We start from the raw sequence: 20,967 nt of genomic DNA, 5'->3' as shown, positions 1-20,967 counted from the left end.
GGGACTCAGGGCGGCTTACAGTAAACAGTTTTCATCAAATTTAAAAATCCATCAAGATTAAAAATTACAATAAAATTAAGAATAGCCATTAAAATATACATAATTATACATTTAAATATACATTTAAGGCGCTTTCCATGTTCATGTGGGGTCTGTCAGTAGGTCATATATTCTTATCTCATTTTTGCTGCTACTCATGCTCAAATGCCTGGTCCCATAACCACGTTTTTGTCCTCTTTCGGAAAGACAGGAGGGAGGGAGCCTGCCTGACTTCAATGGGGAGGGCGTTCCATAGGCGGGGAGCCACCACTGAAAAGGCCCTGTCTCTCGTCCCCGCCAGCCGCACCTGTGAGGCTGACGGGACCGCGAGCAGGGCCTCATCTGACGATCTTAAGCTTCGAGGTGGGTCGTAGCGGGAGACACGTTCGGACAGATAAGCTGGGCCGGAACCGTTTAGAGCTTTATAGGCTAAAGCCAGCACCTTGAATTGTGCTCGGTAGCTAATTGGCAGCCAGTGGAGCTGGCGTAACAGAGGAGTAATACGCTCCCTGTACGCCGCCCCAGTTATTAACCTGGCAGCCTCCCGTTGGACTAATTGAAGCTTCCGAACAGTCTTCAAAGGCAGCCCCACGTAGAGTGCATTGCAGTAGTCTAAACGAGATGTAACAAGGGCGTGTACCACCGTGGCCAAGTCCGGCTTCCCAAGGTACGGTCGCAGCTGGCGCACAAGTTTTAATTGTGCGAAGGCTCCCCTAGCCACCGCTGAGACCTGGGGCTCCAGGCTCAACGATGAGTCCAGGATCACCCCCAGACTGCGCACCTGCGCCTTCAGGGGGAGTGTGACCCCATCCAGCACAGGCTGTAACCCAGTACCCTGTTCGGCCTTCCGACTGACCAGGAGGACCTCTGTCTTGTCTGGATTCAATTTCAATTTGTTGGCCCTCATCCAGTCCGACACAGCGGCCAAGCACCGGTTCAGGACCTGGACAGCCTCCTTAGTGACAGGTGGGAAGGAGTGACAGAGCTGGACATCATCTGCGTACAGATGACACCGGACCCCGAAACTCCTGATGATCTCTCCCAGCGGCTTCATGTAGATGTTAAACAACATGGGAGATAACACAGAGCCCTGCGGGACCCCACAAGTCAACGGTTGTGGGGCCGAGCAGGCATCCCCCAATGACACCATCTGGGACCGACCCTCCAGGAATGAGTGGAGCCACTGCAAAACAGTACCTCCAAGTCCCATTCCCGCGAGGCGTCCCAGAAGGATACCGTGATCAACGGTATCGAAGGCTGCTGAGAGGTCCAGCAGAACCAGCAGGGACACACTCCCCCTGTCCAGTTCCCGGCGTAGATCATCGACTAAGGCGACCAAGGCTGTCTCAGTACCATGCCCCGGCCTAAAGCCAGACTGTGCCGGATCCAGAAAATCAGTGTCAACCAAGAAACCCTGGAGCTGCGAAGCAACCACATGTTCCAAGACCTTGCCCAAATAGGGGAGATTGGAAATAGGCCGAAAGTTTCCGAATTGAGTGGGATCCAATGATGGCTTTTTCAACAGCGGCTTGATCACAGCCATTTTTAGGCTCGCTGGAAACTTGCCCTCCCGAAGGGAGGCATTTACCACCACCTTCACCCACTCGGCCAAACCCCCTCTGGCTTCTCTCACCAGCCAGGATGGGCAGGGGTCTAGGATGCATGTGGTCGGTCTCGCCTCTCCCAGGATCTTGTCCACATCCTCGAGCTCAACCAATTGAAATGAATCCAACAAAACTGGACAAGCAGGTGCACTCGTTACATCCTCAGAGACTGCCGTTAATATGGTGTCAAAGTCGGAACGGATCAGAGTGACTTTGTCCGCAAAGAACCGAGCAAATGCTTCACAGCGGGCTGCCGAGTTATCAGGGCTCCCACCTTGATTGGTGGGAGTTAACAACCCTCTGATGACACGGAACAGCGCCGCCGGACGGTTCTGTGCGGACGCAATGTTGGCCGCAAGGTGGGCTCTCCTTGCAGCTTTGATTGCCGCGGCATATGCCCTAAGATAGGAGCCTAGCCGTGTTCGGTCTGACTCGTTATACCCTGATCGCCACACGCACTCTAGTTCCCTCTTCTTTCGCTTCATCGCTGCCAGCTCCTCAGTAAACCAAGGAGCTGGTTTAGCTCGGTTACTCGAGAGGGGACGCTCCGGAGCGATCGTGTCTATTGCCCTAGTCATCTCTCCATTCCAGAGAGAGACCAGAGCATCAACAGGATCACCTGCCGAGGAGGCGGGAAATTCCCCAAGAGTCGTCAGGAATCCTTCTGGATCCATAAGTCTCCTGGGGCGGACCATTTTAGGTCCACCACCCCTGCAGAGGTTGGGGGGCGCAGTAAGTCTAAACCTGATCAGGTGATGGTCGGTCCATGGCAACGGAGCGATGGTGAGCTCCTCCACACCGCCACCTTCCTCCCATCCCTGATAGAAGACCAAGTCCAGTGTGTGTCCCGCACTGTGGGTGGGGCCTGTTACTAATTGGGACAGCCCCATGGTTGCCATGGCGGCCATGAAGTCCTGAGCTGCACCTGAGAGGTTGGTCTCGGCATGGACATTGAAGTCCCCCAGCACTATGAGCCACCGGGACTCCAACGCCAGGCCCGAGACCACCTCAGCTAGCTCAGGCAGGGAGACTGTAGTGCAGCGGGGTGGTCGGTACACTAACAGAATCCCTAATCTGTCCTGGTCTCCCACCCTCAGGTGGACACATTCAAACATGGTCGACTGTGGGACGGGGCACCTGGTCAGGGGGATGGAATCCTTATAGACCACCGCGACCCCACCTCCCCTCCCTCCAGTTCTCGGCTGGTGCTGTACGGAATAACCTGGCGGGCAGAGCTGGGTGAGATTAACTCCTCCCATCTCGTCCAGCCAGGTCTCCGTAATACATGCCAGGTCTACATGCTCATCCAAGATGAGATCTTGGATGAAAGATGTTTTTCCGTTCACTGACCTGGCATTAAACAGCACCACCTTTAACCTGGAGGGACCGCCATCCTGGCTACCCAGATTAGCTATGTCAGGAGACCGTTTTGGAACTATTAATGTCCTACCAAAAACCCTAGGCCGAATTAAATGATTTGGTCTCCCTTTCCCGTATCTCCCCCTCCCAGACACCACCTCTATAGGGGCTCCCCACCCATCAGAACACCCTCCTCCCCTATCACACTGTCCTTTCCCTTTCTCTTCCCCTGGTCCAAACGATGTTATTTGGTTTACTAGTTTTCTGTTATAGATTGGCATCCTTTCACACCCATTCCCTTCCCCCACCCTGCAGTCCCCATAACCCTCCAGCCTCCCCCACCCCCCTCCAACAATACAAAGTGCAAATGCAGTTGTAAAGTGCAGAGGGTGCATGAGCAGCATAGGTATAGGGGTCTGAGCTGACTAAAGTGCAAGGCAGGCAGTGGGGATTATGATGGTGAACTAATTCAATATGGTGCAATATGGTATTATAAGGTGCCAGGGCAGGACCAATTAGAGATGATAGACTTAGTAAACTAGTCAGGGGGACCAGGCTTCACAGTGCATAATAGTTATTATAACAGCGTTTAAAGATTGTTATAGCAGCAATATATAAATAATGAGTGGACCTCAGTAAGACAGACTCTTAGTTCAATAGCCAATGCTGGGGAAAGCGAGGAGGGCAGTAGGCCTGCAGCAAGAGACAGAATGATTTTAAAGTCAGTTCCTCTGCCTTCTTCCTCCGGATGGCTTTGGAGTTTTAAAAGTCTTCCCTCCCTTCTTATGTCCACTCACCAGCGCTGGGAAAAAGGGAGGGGGGCAGTAGGCAAGGAGTCCAGAGGCAGCAACAGGCAGACTGGCTGGAGATGTTTCTGGCCTCTTCTGCAGCACAACAGCAGGCCTCTCAGCCCTGCCAGGGCCTTGTGGACTCAGGCTTTATAGATGGTCCTTCCTAGGAAGTGCTGAGTCACACCCAGATGGAAAGGGCCTGGGGCTGCAGTCTACTCACAAGGAGTCCAGAGGCAGCAACAGGCAGGCTGGCTGGAGATGGAGATGGAGATCATTGGAAACCTTTTAGCAAGTATAGCCATTTCTTTGGGTTTGAATTTCCTACCTTGAATAAGGGAAAGGATAGTCTTCTAAAAAGTCCCTTCCAGATCTATGACTAGATCTGCTATTTTTTAAAATAGAAATTCAGGGAACTGAACCTGGGACTTTCTGTATATGCAAATCTTCTCTTACAGTTTCACTTGTGTTGACGGGGACATGAGAGAAGCCTCCCACAAGGATGGTAAAACATCAAAACATCCGGGCGTCGCCTAGGCAACATCCTTGCAGACGACCAATTCTCTCACACCAGAAGCAACTTGCAGTTTCTCAAGTCGCTTCTGACATGGAAAAAAAACTTGAGTTGATTGTAATCATCTGAACCTTGTTTTTAGTTTTTTTTAGTTTATGGGTGTCTGCATAATCCAACTTTTAAAAGACCTTCTCAAATGACTAATGTCAATTTAGTTGTTGCTTTATGTGTCTTCAAATTGACTTCAGTTCATATTGTTCTTATCCTAGAGTTCCCTTGGGAAGATTCATTCAGGGAAGATTTGCCATTGCCATCCTTTGGGGCTGAGGGAGTGCAACATGCCCAAAATCATTGAGTAGATTTCCAGAGCTGAGTGGATACTCAGCTCTGGAAACTCAATCGACAGGCCCAGTCCTTTAAAACTGGACACACCCATCTGTATTTTAGAATGTGTTTTATGAATGTCCCGTGTAAGTTAATAATTTTTAACTGTTTTATAGTGCATTGTACAATTTTTATATATGTGTTTTATTGTAAGCTGCCCTTAGTCCCCTGTTGGGTGAGAAGGGCGGGATATAAATATTGTAATAAATAAATAAATATCTAAACTCTGTGCCAACACTCTAAACGCTATATTGCATTGGTTCTGTAATGCTAGGCAGCACTATAAAAACATAGCAAGAAGGCTTAGGGGCTTTCTTGGAGGAAGCTTTGTATTTTTTTCCCTCTGGAAAAAAGCCCCAGCTCAAGTACTCACCAAACAAGTCTGAGTTCAAGGGAATCCAGAGAACAATGTCTGAGATTGTGCAATTTTTAACTAGAGATGTCTTGTCTCGCATATCTATCCACAGATGTGGATAGCAGTCATACAGACTGATTTGAGGACAGTGCCCTGGTTATCTCTTGGTTAATAATACACATTATCACGATCTTATAGAATGGCTGCAGTGTTAAAGTCTCATGTTAGCAGTTTTGTGGCTGTACAAGCACAGAGTCGACCCAATACATTTTGCTGAGACAGAACAGCAAATAGCACCTCCTCATACATAGACAAAGACACTCCCATAGTCAAGCTGCACAGTTCCCTGTAGCAGTTATTTGGCACCTGAGCCAGGGAAATCGTGTTCTTCTTCCTCTTCCTGGCAGGAAAAAATAATAAATTATATGGCCAACATTTTGCCACCCTTTAAAGACAGCTGTTGCCTCAGGGTGCCTAATGATAGGGCCAGTTGTGCATCTCACGGAATAGAGTCGGGACTGGCTGCTTCATCACTCTACCAAAGCCAAAGAGTGAAATTATGGTATTGCCCTCCCAATAAGGATTTGTTTCTCCCTAGTTTTTTCCCTTTGGTCTCTACATTTCTAGTATTGCTATAACTGAAAATTTTGGAGTATTTAGAAATAGTTTATGCAGCCAAGATATCAAAAAAATGTGAACAAAACAAATATATGAGTTCTAGGCATGAACAAATTTCAATATCTCACACTTCAGTGTTGGAAATCTGGGGAATGAAGGAAGATTTCACAGGGGATCAGAATTTGTACATAGAGAGGCAATTCCGTCATCTTGCCACCCTACTTCCAATTCTGTTGAGACCTCGGTATAATTAAATTGATCTTGTCAATTTGTAAGTGCAGTCAGTGTCCATACAGTTACATCTTTTTTTTTCTGCTCCCAAGTATCTCAAGAAAAAGACCATTGGGCTTGATTATATTGGTCTTTCTGTGTACGAATATGTATATTTTAAATATTAACTCTTAGCAGTGAGGAAAATAATCCAAGCCCTTTTAAAAAGACACTTATGACATACATGCATTTATCATGAATATGCATTAACTATATAATAATATAGCTAAATCCATATGACAGTTTAGAATAATTCATAAAGATATGATAATTAACAAAGGAATACAATTCAAACAACATGATTAAAACCTTATAAAAAGACTTGTCAAAATGGGAATTACTTGGCACTAAAAGAATAACAAAGTATGTTGCCTCATGAGCCTCTCTAAGGAGACCATTCTATAATTCAAGGAAGGCCTTCTTTTATCAGTTGTTCGTCTTCCTTCAGCAGTGGACACAATTATAAAAGTCTTGCACTCTAAGTGAAATGCAAATTCACACTTCATCTCACTTTTTCCAACACACTGGAGCAGGGAAAAGAAAATGGCAACTACTGCAACTTGTTGCTTTTCGTGCTCTCCTATGTCTAGAACTTGGTAAAGCTTCTTGGTTCGACTGCAGCTCCCCAGATATGCCACCCTGCATGGCTACTCCTTACACTGGTTGAAACATTACGGGATATGGAGTACAGAAGGTAGTATTACCCTGGCCAGCATAGGATACAAACATTAAAAAGTCCAAAAGGATTGTCAAATAACAGAGAGTTAAACAATATGAGGATGAAGAATGCTGGAAGCTGCACTCTAACAGCATCAGATGTCCCCTTTCCCATTCCTAGTCTAGACTTCATACTTCTAATCCTCACAAATCTCAACTAGACTTGTCCTATATCTTAACTTCTGTAAACAGAACTTTAAGTGGGTGTTTAAGCTATGCAAAAAATCCTGCTACATTTGTAGGCATTCAGCACTTTTGGTCAGAAACAATAACTTAGTACTCAGACGCATTGAAACTGGATTTTGTGGGCTTTAACTGTTGAAAATGAAGCATTTAGGATAGCTGTTGGCATGCAAAAGGAAATACAGTAGAGTCTCACTTATCCAACACTTGCTTATCCAACGTTCTGGATTATCCAACGCATTTTTGTAGTCAATGTTTTCAATATATCATGATATTTTGGTGCAAAATTCATAAATACAGTAATTACTACATAGCATTACTGCGTATTAAACTACTTTTTCTGCCAAATTTGTTGTCTAACATGATGTTTTGGTGCTTAATTTGTAAAATCATAACCTAATTTTATGTTTAATAGGCTTCTCCTTAATCTCTCCTTATTATCCAACATATTCGCTTATCCAACGTTCTGCCGGCCCATTTATGTTGGATAAGTGAGACTCTACTGTAATAGATCTTCTCACAAGTTAAGGTGCAATACATCATATTGCTTTGTACAGTGGGGAGTTAAATCTGGACAGACAGTGGCTTACCAAACACCACCAAGTGGCATCCAGATTGAAGGTGAGATGGGAACTCCCAAATATTACATTGTGTGTATTAGGGGGAATGTGGTGATTTATAAAAGGGCATGTTTTGGATCCTTAAGTTATGCTTAAGATGTAGCTCATGGTTTTACAGTCTCATGCATGTTCACTCAGAAATTAGTCCCATTGTAGTAGCGTGATGACAAATCATGCAGTTAACTTCCAAGGCTACTCCTACCATTGGATAGATCAAGGAAACAGAAATTTCTAGAGATAGCACTTATCTAGGAAAGCCTACGTTCTTCAGTGTGATTCTATATTAGTTTCCCGTGGAAGTCAACCATAGAATCATGTTGGAAGATCTCAGAAGGCCTAGAGACATGTTCTCTCAGGTAAAAAGCATTTCTAATTGGTGGGTTTTCGCTTTCACAAGGCCCATGTGCCCCTACCCCAGCAAATGTGAATGGGAATAGTCAAGGGGTTCTTTCCATTATCTCATGCTCCACGCTGGAGGTTCTGTTCCCTCTTCCCTCTGCTACCTGAGGTTCTAGGTCCTCCAGCATGATCAGAGGAAGCTGATTATATACTCATAGTGGAGGATCTAGAGATTCCAAAAGAACATTTTAATCAAATCTGTGACTAATCAAACCCGCAAAAGTAAACACTGCAAATGTGGAGGGGCAACTGTACATGTTCATTAGTCTTCCTTGCTCCCTATGATCAGCCAACCCGTTCTCTCAGTGTGATGGAAAATGCTATCATCACTAATGTTGAAGTAAGATCCAGCTGCCAATCCAGTTGGCCTCTGTAGATATTGAGGTGGATGGTAGAATCTATACAGTATGAACCCCTTATTTATGAACTCAGTACCCAGCTTTACTTTTGTATGCTCCAAAAATCCCTCCTATTGGTGTTTGTGGGCCTCTCTAGGTCCTCCAGAGCTGTTATTCTGTGTGTTTCCAGTCTAAGTATATTCAAAATATATAGGGTTCCATATTATCCACAATTTCGGGTATCCACATTATCCACAATTCAAGGTACTCTTGGTGTGTATCTCTCATGGCTACTGGAGTTCTAATGTATTACAATGAACTATGCATGGTAAAGTTCAACATATACCGTAAAACATGAACCATGGGGAAAAACATCAAAGTGATGAAGCTAGTTTAAGGAAATGTTTGTTACATTATCTCCAAGGAATGACACATGACATTTAATTTATTTTCAACGGGGCTTACTTCAAATATACAGAGGATTATAGCTATAGTGATTACGTTGGATTAGCGCAAAAAAAAAAAAAACTAAAACTCCATTGGCCTGTAAAGGATCCCAGATATTTCTAGATACATATTTTACTGGCAGATGAGCATCAAGTGTTTTCCAACTCAATCTTTCCAATTTTCTCTGCTCAATAATCTTGAGAAGCAGGCATGGCTAGAAAATCATATATGGTGTAGTAATCCCTAAAATTAGGGAGTTCCACATTCAAATTCCCATTCAGCCATAAAGCGCAGAGTGAGACACAGTGGTGCGCTAGATATTCTCTCAGAGTACTCAAAATAGTGGAAACTAAAAAGGTGGAGGAATGTAGAACTGGATGTAGCTCTCAACATCCTTGAGAGGAAGAGTAGGATATAAAATGGAATCCATTGTCCAATATACAGTAGAGTCTCGCTTATCCAAGCTTCGCTCATCCAACGTTCTGTATTATCCAATGCAGTCTGCCTCCCACTCGGATCCACAGCTGTTTCTCTAGGCAGCAATGCACACTAGGCCAACATGGCCAACAACAACTCAAGTGGCAGACTTGTTGTAAAACACGTTTTGGTACTTAATTTGTAAAATCATGTAATTTGACATTTAAGAGGCTTTTTTTCATCCCTCCTTATTTTTCAACATTTTTGCTTATCCAACGTTATGCCGGCCCGTTTATGTTGGATAAGCGAAACTCTACTGTATTGATATTTGATTTTCCTGTAATCAAGCAAGTATTGATACCACATTCAGCAGTCCTCAACCTAGAACAACTGTCAAATTAAAATTTGTGGGTTTATCATATCCACCAAAGCCTGTTTTCCTACATTGTGATACTACTACTTGTGTCCTGGATTTTGAAGGTTACATTTTTTAACTACACCAACCAAGAAATATGCAGTTAATATATGCCACTGGGGAATTCTTGGAGGTGTAGTTCCTCAAAATAACTTTTTCCCCCAAGTTCTGATAGGAACCAGTAGCTTGCTCTGCCCTAATTGTGATTTAAAAAAAAAAAAGGATTGCTGCCAGCTGCTGTAAGACTGACGAGCTGGAATCTTTAAGGCATTGGACTGATTTCTGCTGAGTGAGGTTTTACTTTTGAAGTGTATTTTCTTTCTTCTTAAAACAGATGAACTATGCTTCTTCAAGTGCCAGCTAGTAAAAATGACCAAGTTATCTTAAAATATCAGGAAATATAGGGGGTAGTTGGTGGTTGAGAAGAGACCATCTTTGCAAAACAGTAGCACAAGTGAGCTTTTATATGAATTTAGCTTACACCATGCAGTTTGGAAAGCAGTATGAGCTGAAAGAGATTTGCTCTTTGGATTGTAGAAAGGCAGCCCAAGTTTGTCTCGGCTGACTGAAATGCCTCCACAGCAGGCCAAGATATCCAGGCCTTTCTTCATAAAGCAACATGCCATTGTGCGGTTGTTTCATTGCCTTTCCGAGGGCTCTGGAGCATTAAGACAATTTCCTTAGTTCTAAAGCAGAGCCAAGCCTGAACAGGAAGCTGCTTTACGCAAATAGAAGGGGCCTCTTAAAAATAAGGTCTTGCTATTCCCAAACCTCCTAAAGTACAAATCAGACCAAGTGTCATTTATGAGTTGCTTCGACCCAAAATCTGAAAGTCCCTCTCTAAACAGTGGGAAAAGAGGCAAAGCAGCAAAATAGCCCAGTTTTTCTCTGTAAACTGTGCCCTTTCAGCAAAAGCACCTGGTTTACATCACTGCTGGACATGGTGATTATTTGCAGATGTGGGACATGTGGATATTTCACAATAACTCAGTCCAAATAAAGCACACAATGGCTAGCTATGCCATTTCACTGTGAGAACTAAAAGACAACACATGCGTATATTGCAACAGTCAACAGGATAGGATGGGAGCATTCAATTACAGCTGAATGGCAGTTGTGTATAAGCATCCTGTGATACACATCTATATGGGACTGATGCTTTCTTGTCAACAGAAAAGATACCACTGTAGTAAACTAAAATTTGTGTAAGGATGCCCTTCCATTCCAAACAGTTTTCTCAGCAGGAGTGGAGGATAAAGGAGCCTGAGAAGGCATAATTGGTTTGGCTACAAGAGGTTACCCTGGCTACTCAATGGAGAGACACCTCCAAAGAGCTTACAATTGGTCACTTAGTGCCAGAGTGGAGACCCTTTGTCAGTTCAGATGCTTGGGTTACAACTCTTAGAATCACAAAGTTGGAAAAGACCACAAGGATCATCCTGTCTAATCCCCTGCCATGCAAAAAAAAAACAAAAAACACACACACACAAAAAAACACTCCCGATCGATGAGTATTCAACCTGTTTAGAAATAACCGAAGGCTTTCCACGATTCTTTGATATTTACTGTTGGTTGGGCTGTGGGGACTTCAAATCCAAAACATCTGGAGAGCCAAGGTCCTCCCATCATTGAATTTGTTTGCTACAAATACTTGTCTTTCCTCCTAACAAATGTGTATGTCTCTCTAAAAAAACCCTTAAATGTTGACCATGTCCAACCCATTCCCTAATATTAGGTTAGTAGCCAACCACTCTACAGACTGCAGCACCAGCAGAACTAATTGAGATTCACCATGTACACATTGTGTAGAGCATTCTCCCTACTCTTGACCAACCATTCCAGTTTCACATACCTTTTGTTCACTAGGAAAACAGGCAGCGTTATAAAAAGGGGAACTGTACGGTTCCCAATTACAAATGAATAGATGAGATTAGCTTATATTGAGCCCATCTACTTTAATGTAGTTTATGAAGAACTAGCAGAATGCTTATAGGTTTTTCAGCAAACATGGATGTGTCAGAGACTGAAACTGGTATCATTTGCATGGAAAACTTGTGTTCCAACCCAGGGCTATGCCTTCTTGCATAGAGAAGAGCCTACCTGAATAAAATCATGCATCAACACAGTATCTTGTGTATGGTCAAGGACTAAGGGCTCTGATTAAGTGCATCTATAGGACATTATGTTCCTCATACCTAACCTAATGGATTGGTTTTATTATACCTGGTTGACAGAACCAAAGACCCAAACACATCACTGGACCACGTGTAGCAACAGCTAAATCAGTGATGTTGTATTGCTTACAGCAAATCTGCTTTTTTAGGAGACATTATTAAGACATTCAAAGCTGCAGTTCTTCCTGTAAGCATGAAAATAATTTCTGTTTCAACCAAAGCATATATAAGGGGAAAAACTGCCTTTGGAGTAAAAGCTTAGCACTTTTAGGACATTCCCTACATAAAGGGGGAAAGGGGAACAGTTGTTTCATATTCCTTGTTTGAGTTCAATTACGTGAGAGCAGGGTTTTAGAAAGTACCAGTTTATTTTATCAAATCAGTGACAGTGAAAATAAAAGCAACTATACAAGAAATATAATCCAAGCAATCAGAGGCAGACATGGGATTCATGTTTTCCAAGCAACAGTTATAGAAAAGTGTTAAGTACATACTCCTCCCCGGTCCCCCATGCCAAACTAAACAGTTCCAGAAGCAGTTTTAAAGGACTTGTGCTTATACCAGAGTGGAATCTTTTCCACAGACGTAACTTTACCCATATGTTCACTGTAGCAATCCCAGAAGGATGTGATAAAAATCACAATATGAATTCATTCTCAAATGAAAACTGGAAGACCAATTTTATGGTGCTCTGAGTATTGGTAAAGAGCATTGATGGACCTTCTATTAACACGAGGACAAGGAAGTCGCATGTTAAGACTATTTAAGGTTTTCAGAAGCTACAGCTCAAAAGCTGCAAACAGATAAAAATGCAGGGTTATGTCAGGTTCTGTGTGATCAGAGATGGCTTGTGCAATGCAGTTCTTATTCCCATACATGGCAAGCTAAAATACAAGCATTCACATGCCCTGTTGTATGGGCAATTCCCTTCAAAAAGAAAAAGAAATTGAGAAGGATGAGACATCCATGTTGATGGATTACATCAATAAACTAGGGAGGGGACTTTTGAAATGACTGAAATTAACAAATATACACAAACTGATCGTCTAATACTGCACTAAGGCAGGTTTTTGCATGATAGTCTATTAAAAACTCTGAGCTGCATCCACACTCTATGAAAGAGGGCTTGATCTCATGTACCAGTTTTCCATTTCCCACTGTCCTCTTATGCACCACCACCAATGTAATTCTGTAATATTCTGATATAGCCATGGATGAATAAAGATCCCCTCCCTGAATATGCCAATATTGCATATCGAATACAGCCAGCTGGTTCTTTTGGGAGGGACTTATACAAAAGGACAACTTCTCCAGAAGAGAAAGAGGAACGTGATATTGAGAATTCTGAAAGCTTGTGATTCTAAAGATAGAATGAGGGCTTGCTATAGTACCAGAGTCTCTATGTGTTTGCCTAAAAATGGCAAGACAACTTCAGAAAAAAGTCACTGTTCGTACCAGGTGCTTTCAAAGGATGTTCTCTGGGTTACTCCCTGAGCTGGCCAGAAGAGCTACAGTTGGAAAGCAGCTAAGCCAAGGGCAAAAGCTTAGACCTCAACGCACCTAGCTGATGTACTCAGGTGCCAATAGTTAGCACTAAATGAGGACTCCATTGAGAATATGAAGACATGAAAGTACCGTAACCCCAAGTCAAAGCAGGTAACCCATCACCCATGTAAGAAGGCTGCACAAAATCCATTCCAGTATGTTTATAAAAATTGTGCACTTTACTGAAAAAATAAAGCTCTATAGCACTGATAATATATTACAAAGCTAAAAAACATTCCCCCTCCCCCCTTATATTTTAGTCATGTTCAAAGAAATCTGATTTTTTTGCATATAAACATTAATTCTAGCAGAGGTTATTGCTTTCAGGGTATAATACACAGAATAAAGCTTAAATAGTTTTCACAATCATTAGGAGGTTTCATTATATTAGTGTTTTACATATAAAAAGAAGAGTTACCAAAAACGGAGCAGCCATCTTAGAAACTATAAATAGTTCTATCTTTTAAAAAAAATCAAACACATCTTTGCTTTTTATTCTGGAAAAAACATAAATATTTTCTTCTCAGATCTCTAAAGTAACCTATGATATGAGCTTAGAAAGCTGTAACACACTGTAATTGCTGATGGAGTTCAGGCAATGGGTGGTGATATGAAATGCCAGTCATCTACAGAGAAGCCCAGCAAGAGGAAACAAAGAATTAAAAATTCAGCCTTAAGAGAAAAACATAAATGTAGGACTCTTTCCTAGAAACTCGTATAGGCAGGCTATGTTTAACTTTTATTTTTAAAAGAGGGTTTCATTCAAACAATAAAAATATGTTTCTTCAATTAAAACTCCATCTGACTATGGGAGAGCTTCTCCCATCAATGTTTTGCTTTTGGAGGCTACTAAGCTCCTTTCCACAAAAGAAGCAATCCATTGCATGTAGCCATTCCTCGAACTAAGACACGCATTTATATAGTGATGCTGAGCTCCACAGAGCTTCTAAGACTGATTTACACTGTAGTGTAGGACATTTCATAAATAAGCTCCTAATTTTTAAAAAAACATGCCTTATATTGGCTGGCCTGCTAAAGGACAAGCTTACAGTCAGAGTTTAAACCTTCTACAAAACAAGGCAAGTTGAAGCACTATAACCGGATGCAAACATATAACCCCCTCCCTTCTACTGAACCAAATATAAAATTTGGCAAGTTTGCTTTGCATTTTAGAACACAGGCATACCCTGCATGGGCTCCCTTCCACCACTATGCCTTTTTACTCTGCATCCTCATTAGTTATTGGGAAGGGTCACAAAGGAAGATTTTTTAAAAATCACTTTGACATTCAATCCAAGAGTGCATTTGTTTCAGAGCTTTTTGTCCATGGTCCAAATGCTTAAAAAACAACAACCAAAAACGAGAGGAAAAAAAACAAAAACAAAGTACGCTTCTGACTCCCAAGTGGATTATTGTGGCGTTGGCAAGCCTTAGGCGTAGAATTCATTTGTAGGCGCTTTCTTGTAGATTGGTTTCTTGCCAAGGTCATAACTGCCCTCGTCCTTTTTCTTCATGCGATAAACCAGGAGAAGAATCAGGAAGACAGCAAACAACAGCCCAACTGCTCCACCTGCAATGAGAGCTGGAAGGAGAGTCAGGAAGTTAATAACAAGTAAACACTCTGGAAACAGAAGAGCTTTGCACATAATTCCAGCACATCTCAAACCCTTCTACTTCATGTTCCACTGCTAACTTGGCAATAACCACTGGAGCAATTTTCTGTCTAACTGTAATTCTGATTCACACTCTCTATTAAATATTTCTAATGACATAAAACAGGCCTTTCTTCTTGAAGAAAGCAGGGAAGCAGTTTTAACACCTGTGGCTAACCACGGACAAGATCAAATTATTGAATTTCAAATTTCAGTTCTAGGGTTGGGACTTGAGTTAGAAAGTAAGTGAGAAACATTGTCTTGTTTTTCAGACAACGTTAGCATCACTAGACATTGGCAGAGATTCAGAGGTATTCTCCATGCCAGTTCCTTTCGCTTCTCCTTCTTGAAGTGGAATTTACAAGAGCTCGGTGATCTCCAAACAACTTTTTAAATCAGAGATGGGGAAAATGTGACGCAATAGACCCTGCTGGATTGCAATATCCACTCATTCTAGTCAACAAAGCCAAGTGGGAAGGGAAGTGTCAGCTGACAACACCTAGAAGTTAACACCTCTGTCTTGTTCTAGATCAGTGTGGTCCAACCTTTAGTTAACCGAGGGCCAATCAAACTTTAGTATAGGAATTTGAGGGCCAGGGACATTCCAGAAAGAAAAAAAATTCTTAAAAACTTAAAGCAGTAAGTAGGATAATCAGTGTTACTAGATACAGATTCAAGAGCCAGAGAACTTGGAAAACAGGGGTCACATCCACTGGGACAATCATTTTGCATTCCCCATCTCCATGGATTGCTTATAGTATCTTTGTTGTAATTTATGTTTATACACCATAAGAAGCATAGGTTCTCCATGTACAATTCACATGCCTACTAAGATCTTAAGTGTGGGCTACACATCCAGAACACAGGACACTATGTTCCAACCACGGCATGGAGGTTGGATCAATGCAAAGGGAGGATTCAAAATGCTGCAATCTCCATATCTAGATATATACCTCACTCCAATGGCAAAGGGCTTCTGTTTTTAAACACAGTCCCATTGTTATGAATTGGGAGTGTGGGGATGGAACAACTAAGGGAAAAGCATTATCAGAAGATTTCACTTTAAGTAACACACACACACACACACACACACACACACACACACATCAATTTTTAGGCAGCAATGAGAACGTATGACACTTAGGCCTCTTCTGTACTACCATATAAAATCTAGATTATCTGCTTTGAACTGGATTGTATAGCAGTGTAGATTCTCATCATCCAGTTCAAACTAGATAATATGGATGATCTGCTTTGATAATTTGTATTATATGGCAGTGTAGAAGGGGCCTGAGTTTCTTTGGAACTGCAAACGAGTATGCTCACACAGTAAACATTACATATACTGATTGTCCATACGCGATCCTACAGTTTACAAGTTTAGCCATCCTGCTTTAAGTATTACATTGTTGCAAGGGTACCATCTTCTCTGAACACTCCTGCATCTTTTGTTTTTCTATTACTGCATACAGTATTCCTTTATATTGTGTTTTCAGTTCTCCATCTTCCTGATAAAAGACTTCTCTTCAAAAAAAAAAGCATGTTTTCTTTTACTTTTAGGGAATTACAAGTTGACTCTTCTATTAAAAAGTGATTACCTGCAAGAACTTCTGTTCTCTCAAGAATGCTGCCGTTGGCTGTACTGGCCAATGAGATCTCATTGTCCAGGTCTTCTGCTCCGGGGGGTGCAGCTTTTTTTGGTACAATAATCTCATTTTCTCTCATAGGTTCAATCTTATCCTTGATCTCTGGTTTGGAATCAGGGATATAGTTGTCTCTGATGACCTGAACAAAGAGATAAGAAGAAATTTGCATTTAGAACACAATTCTGGGCAAGCCATCAAAATTAAAATAATGCAGAAGCACTGATATAAATCCAGGAGACATTCTCTCCATTTTGTTGCAAATGATCCCATTTGGGGTCAGTGCTTCTGAAAGCAATAGGACTACATTTTGACAAACATTGCTGCACCAAAATTAACAGCCTTGTAGCATATGAAAATTATATGGCAGGGGTATTCTTGCCATATTCCATTATAACACATTTTATAAAAAAAAAAATAGTGTTCCCTCTCTACTTCACGGTTCGCTTTTTGCAGATTTGCAGTTTCGTGTTTTTTTAATAAACACTAAAATAATAGTATAAATCATAAAATAATATTATAAATCCCTCTTTCTACTTCCTTCTGAAGGAGAAGGGAGGAAGGAGAAGCTGAAGGGAGAGAAAAGCTGGCTGAAGCAGCTTTGTTTTCGCCTTGAGCGCGCATGTGCATGCTTGAGAGGCAAGGAGGAGACAGATTTTAAACAACACAGTGTCCCCTACTTCGCGGATTTTTTTGGAACGTAACCCCTGCAATAAGTGAGGGAAGACTGTATACTGCTTTGGTTATACAGTATAAGGAATATGCAGAAACATATATCTAACTACTGTCATACTGACAATTTTTCAAAACTTGCTAGCACATGATGCTTCTGGCTTCTTCCTAAAAGCAAAATAAATGTGCATGAAGACAGTAGGTCCTCAATGGCACATCACCAGCCGAACGACTACACAGTATAAATGTCATATCAAAGGCACCTGTGAATACTTACTGAAGAACTGTCAGTATTTGAGCGCAAAATGTTCTCAGTATCTGAATAGCCTGTATAACAAAGAAGAGTTATATTTAAGTATTTTCTTTAACGAATAATAGTAAGCTGCAGCAGTTTATAGATTCATTATTTACCTATGTGTTCCTGACTTTTTTGGTTAGATTGTGTCAGGGAACATGCTGGCATATCCCAGACACTCCTCTTTCTCATCTCAACCACCCCTGTTTCTTTAAGTCAGTGGCTCTCACGCCCATTAGCCAATTCATAACAAGTCTACACAATGTGCAGTTTGCCTTGCTTTTAAAAGGAACTGCCCTTTTTCAAACACCTATTCCTTGAGGATAATTGGCTCACGGAAACCACCAGATCTGCCTCAACTTGCCGTGTGCTAGTTTTAAGAACTTGTTTTTCTTGAGAACACAGTGTACATGAGGGCAAGACGTTGGATTGAATCTATGGTTAAGGCTCAGGAAAAAACAAATAGCACCATTCTCAGAGTCCCATCTGCAAGGACCTGGGAAAGAGCCTTCTTGGTGGTTGCTACTGGACTATGGATTTCCGTTACACATTGACTCTGCTCTCTTTTCATTGGCAGGCAAAGATCTTCCCAATAAAACAGGTCTTCTAGCCTTCACTGAGGAAAATTCAATAGTGTGCTATTTTTAATACGCAATAACTTGTCTATGCATTTCTATTATTTTTAAAAGAATGTTTTAAAAGTTACGCTGTATTGGGATTGGTTGTTTAGCTGTTTTAGATATTTTAAAAAACTTATATTGTAAGCTATTTTTAATCTCATGTTTGAAAAAGATGAGATATAAATCAAATAAATAAATGATCTCATAGTCTTGGGATGAGGAGAGAGTGTGAGATGTCAAAGCCCTTGCATCTAGCTGTACTGGAACCACTAAACTTCGAGTACAAGGTAGCAAGTTTCCCCATTAAAAGGATGGGCAACTATACCTCTCCAAAAGATTTTGCAATTCCTTGTTATCTTTAGTCAATGGTGAGAAATTAGGAGTTTCAGACCATTAAATCTAGTAAGCAGTGGTTGCCTACATTTGCTTCTTGTATACAATATAGAAATCCCTTCTTTTACTGCTGGATTTGTGTGAAAACAGGCTATTTAGAAGTGAAATAAGCCAGTCACTTAAATCAATCAGCATTCTGATTTGTAGAAAGAGGAAAAGGAGCAACTCTTCCTGGATTTTTGCATTCATAGAAACTTCAGACCCAAAGTCAAGGAATTCAAACTCAAGTCCACATCATGTGATATTCACCAAACTAAATAGGAACATAATGGAAATTATCAGGGCTGCGGTAATGAGGTCCCCCCCCCCCCCCCGGTGTCAGGAGCAAGCGGAGTTGCTTCTGGAGTGAGAGAATTGGCCGTCTGCAAGGACGTTGCCCAGGGGACGCCTGGATGTTTTGATGTTTTACCATCCTTGTGGGAGGCTTCTCTCATGGAGCTGGAGCTGATAGAGGGAGCTCATCCGCGCTCTCCCCGGGTGAGATTAGAACCTGGCAGCCTTCAGATCAGCAACCCAACCTTCAAGTCACAAGGCTTTCATCCACTACGCCACCGGAGGCTCCGGCAACGAGGTGACCATCTGTTAGTATAACCCCAGGTAACACCACTACATGGAAAAGACTTAGAACAAAATATACCTTCTGTATCCCCTGAACCTGAACTTTCATCTTCATCATCAATGATGAAGTCGGTCCTCGAGTCCTCATCATCTGGCAAGTCTCCAGAAGAAAATTCCCCAGCGTACAACTGTGGGTCCATAGTCTCCGTTTCTCTCACCTAAGAAAGGAAAAACACAATTAGAAAGGAACACAGTTCATAATGAAATGTCTGAATAGGAATATCAGTTTAGCACACAAAAGTACTGCATATAATGGGCTATATGTTAAAAAACAAACTTTTTACAAATTGACTCAAAAATCTGGAGCAACTTATAAATGTGCATGTCCACTGCAGTGCTGCTTTTTTTGTAATGCCTGCTTGAAAAAATGGTGACAGCAGCAGCACTTTGCTGTTTCTCCACCACAGTAGAGACTAGAGGGGTCAGTGCTTCTCTTAGGTTACTGGGTCAAGCAAAGTACCCCTGCCCCCCCCCCCCCCCGCTCTTACTTTGCTCAGGCTGCTTACAATATCACCATTTGCTGCTCTGTAGACACTGCTACCACCCCCCTACTTGACAGTTGAGGCCTGGCACTCACACTCCTGTTCTGGCTCTTTCTCAGGCTCTGTTGGCGTGGTCTTCTCTTCTGGCTATTGGCTACTGGGTTGCCAGTGATGCTGAAAGGCTGCTCCTGAGCCTGGCATGGCCATCCTGCCACCCAAAAGAGGTCCAAAAAAGAGGAGCATGTTGCCTTTGCCACAGCCACTGAAAAAGCTGATCAGGATTGTGAGGTCTGAATAACTAAGGAGGAGATGGTGGTGGTGCCCGCAGCAGGAGCAATATCTGAAATTGGAGGCAGTCTTGGGTGGGAATGATCCTCTATTTGTTTATTCATGAGTGAACATCCCCCTCCCCACTCTATACAGCCCCAAACAGAAGGAGCTTAGTCTGTTCCAGGGATAAAGGGAAGAGCGGCAAAGACAAAAGTAAAACAGCAGAAGTAATAAATATCCAACGATACTCCAGACCCTTTTGAATGCCTGGACAGAAACATGGCAAAATTATGGGTAGCTGACCACCAAAGGTGGCACTGACACCTCCTCCTCTCCACAGAATGACCCCTGACTTATCCACAACATACTAAAATCCATAAAACCATAAAACCTACCCTAGACATACACAAGATCAACTTATACGTGAGTACATACAGTAGTATAAAAGTTGGGCCAATAAGAAAAGGTATTTTATTTGATGCTTGGCTCTTCCACTCGTGCCTTTTGTCCATCCATCTCTGCCACTTTCTATTAGGCAAAAACAAATTATATATTCCAGGGGGTCAACTCTTAAAGATACTGGGTCCATTCAAATACAGAAAACAACAATACCAAACATGTTTTAAACTTTTGGCATCATCTTCCACATTGGTCTACGCTATTCATGAGCAACACGAACTTTTGTCGTCCGTCCCCCTCCAATTGCTTATGTGTCAAGCCAGCCATATTTAAAGTGGCATTGTTTGCTTCTATAAAGCTTCAGAACTCAAATACCACTCTCATGGAAGAATTAGAACTGATAAATTTGTTTGTTTTCACCATCTGAAAATTCTGCTGATGCAGGATCAAAGGGTTTGGGGGGTAATAAATACTAATGCACATGAATTAGGTGCGCAAACAAGAAAATACAATTTAAAAAGCAAACTCAGCAGCTGCCCTTTTGAAATAAAAAGAGACCTCAATGCTGGGACCTAATACAGCCACAGATATGGCATTAGCACAGCAACAGCAGCAACAGATAAGCCACTGCACAATACATAAAAGCCAAAGTGACTTTGCTGAGGTTCAGATGTCAAACAGCATGATTTTATCAGAACCCAGTTACCCTGCGCCCTTGAAGAACCACAGGCAAACTG

At 42.2% G+C, this 20,967-nt stretch overlaps 1 protein-coding gene across 1 annotated transcript in view; it reads right to left on the bottom strand.

The window, feature by feature from the left end:
* Positions 1–11,990: 11,990 nt before the first annotated feature.
* Positions 11,991–20,967, bottom strand: part of sdc4 (syndecan 4) — a 59,928-nt gene continuing 50,951 nt past the window's right edge. The window contains exons 6-9 of the mRNA XM_062979780.1: positions 19,099–19,237; positions 17,431–17,480; positions 16,437–16,623; positions 11,991–14,768 (exon numbers count right to left, since the gene is read on the bottom strand). Of these exons, the coding sequence (XP_062835850.1) occupies positions 14,617–14,768; positions 16,437–16,623; positions 17,431–17,480; positions 19,099–19,237 (528 nt within the window). The 3' untranslated portion in view covers positions 11,991–14,616. The remainder of the gene's footprint in view (positions 14,769–16,436; positions 16,624–17,430; positions 17,481–19,098; positions 19,238–20,967) is intronic.

This window comes from Anolis carolinensis, chromosome 4 (assembly GCF_035594765.1).
Source record: "Anolis carolinensis isolate JA03-04 chromosome 4, rAnoCar3.1.pri, whole genome shotgun sequence".
Taxonomy (NCBI): Eukaryota; Metazoa; Chordata; class Lepidosauria; order Squamata; family Dactyloidae; genus Anolis; species Anolis carolinensis.
This window is presented reverse-complemented; position numbering and strand designations above follow the sequence as displayed.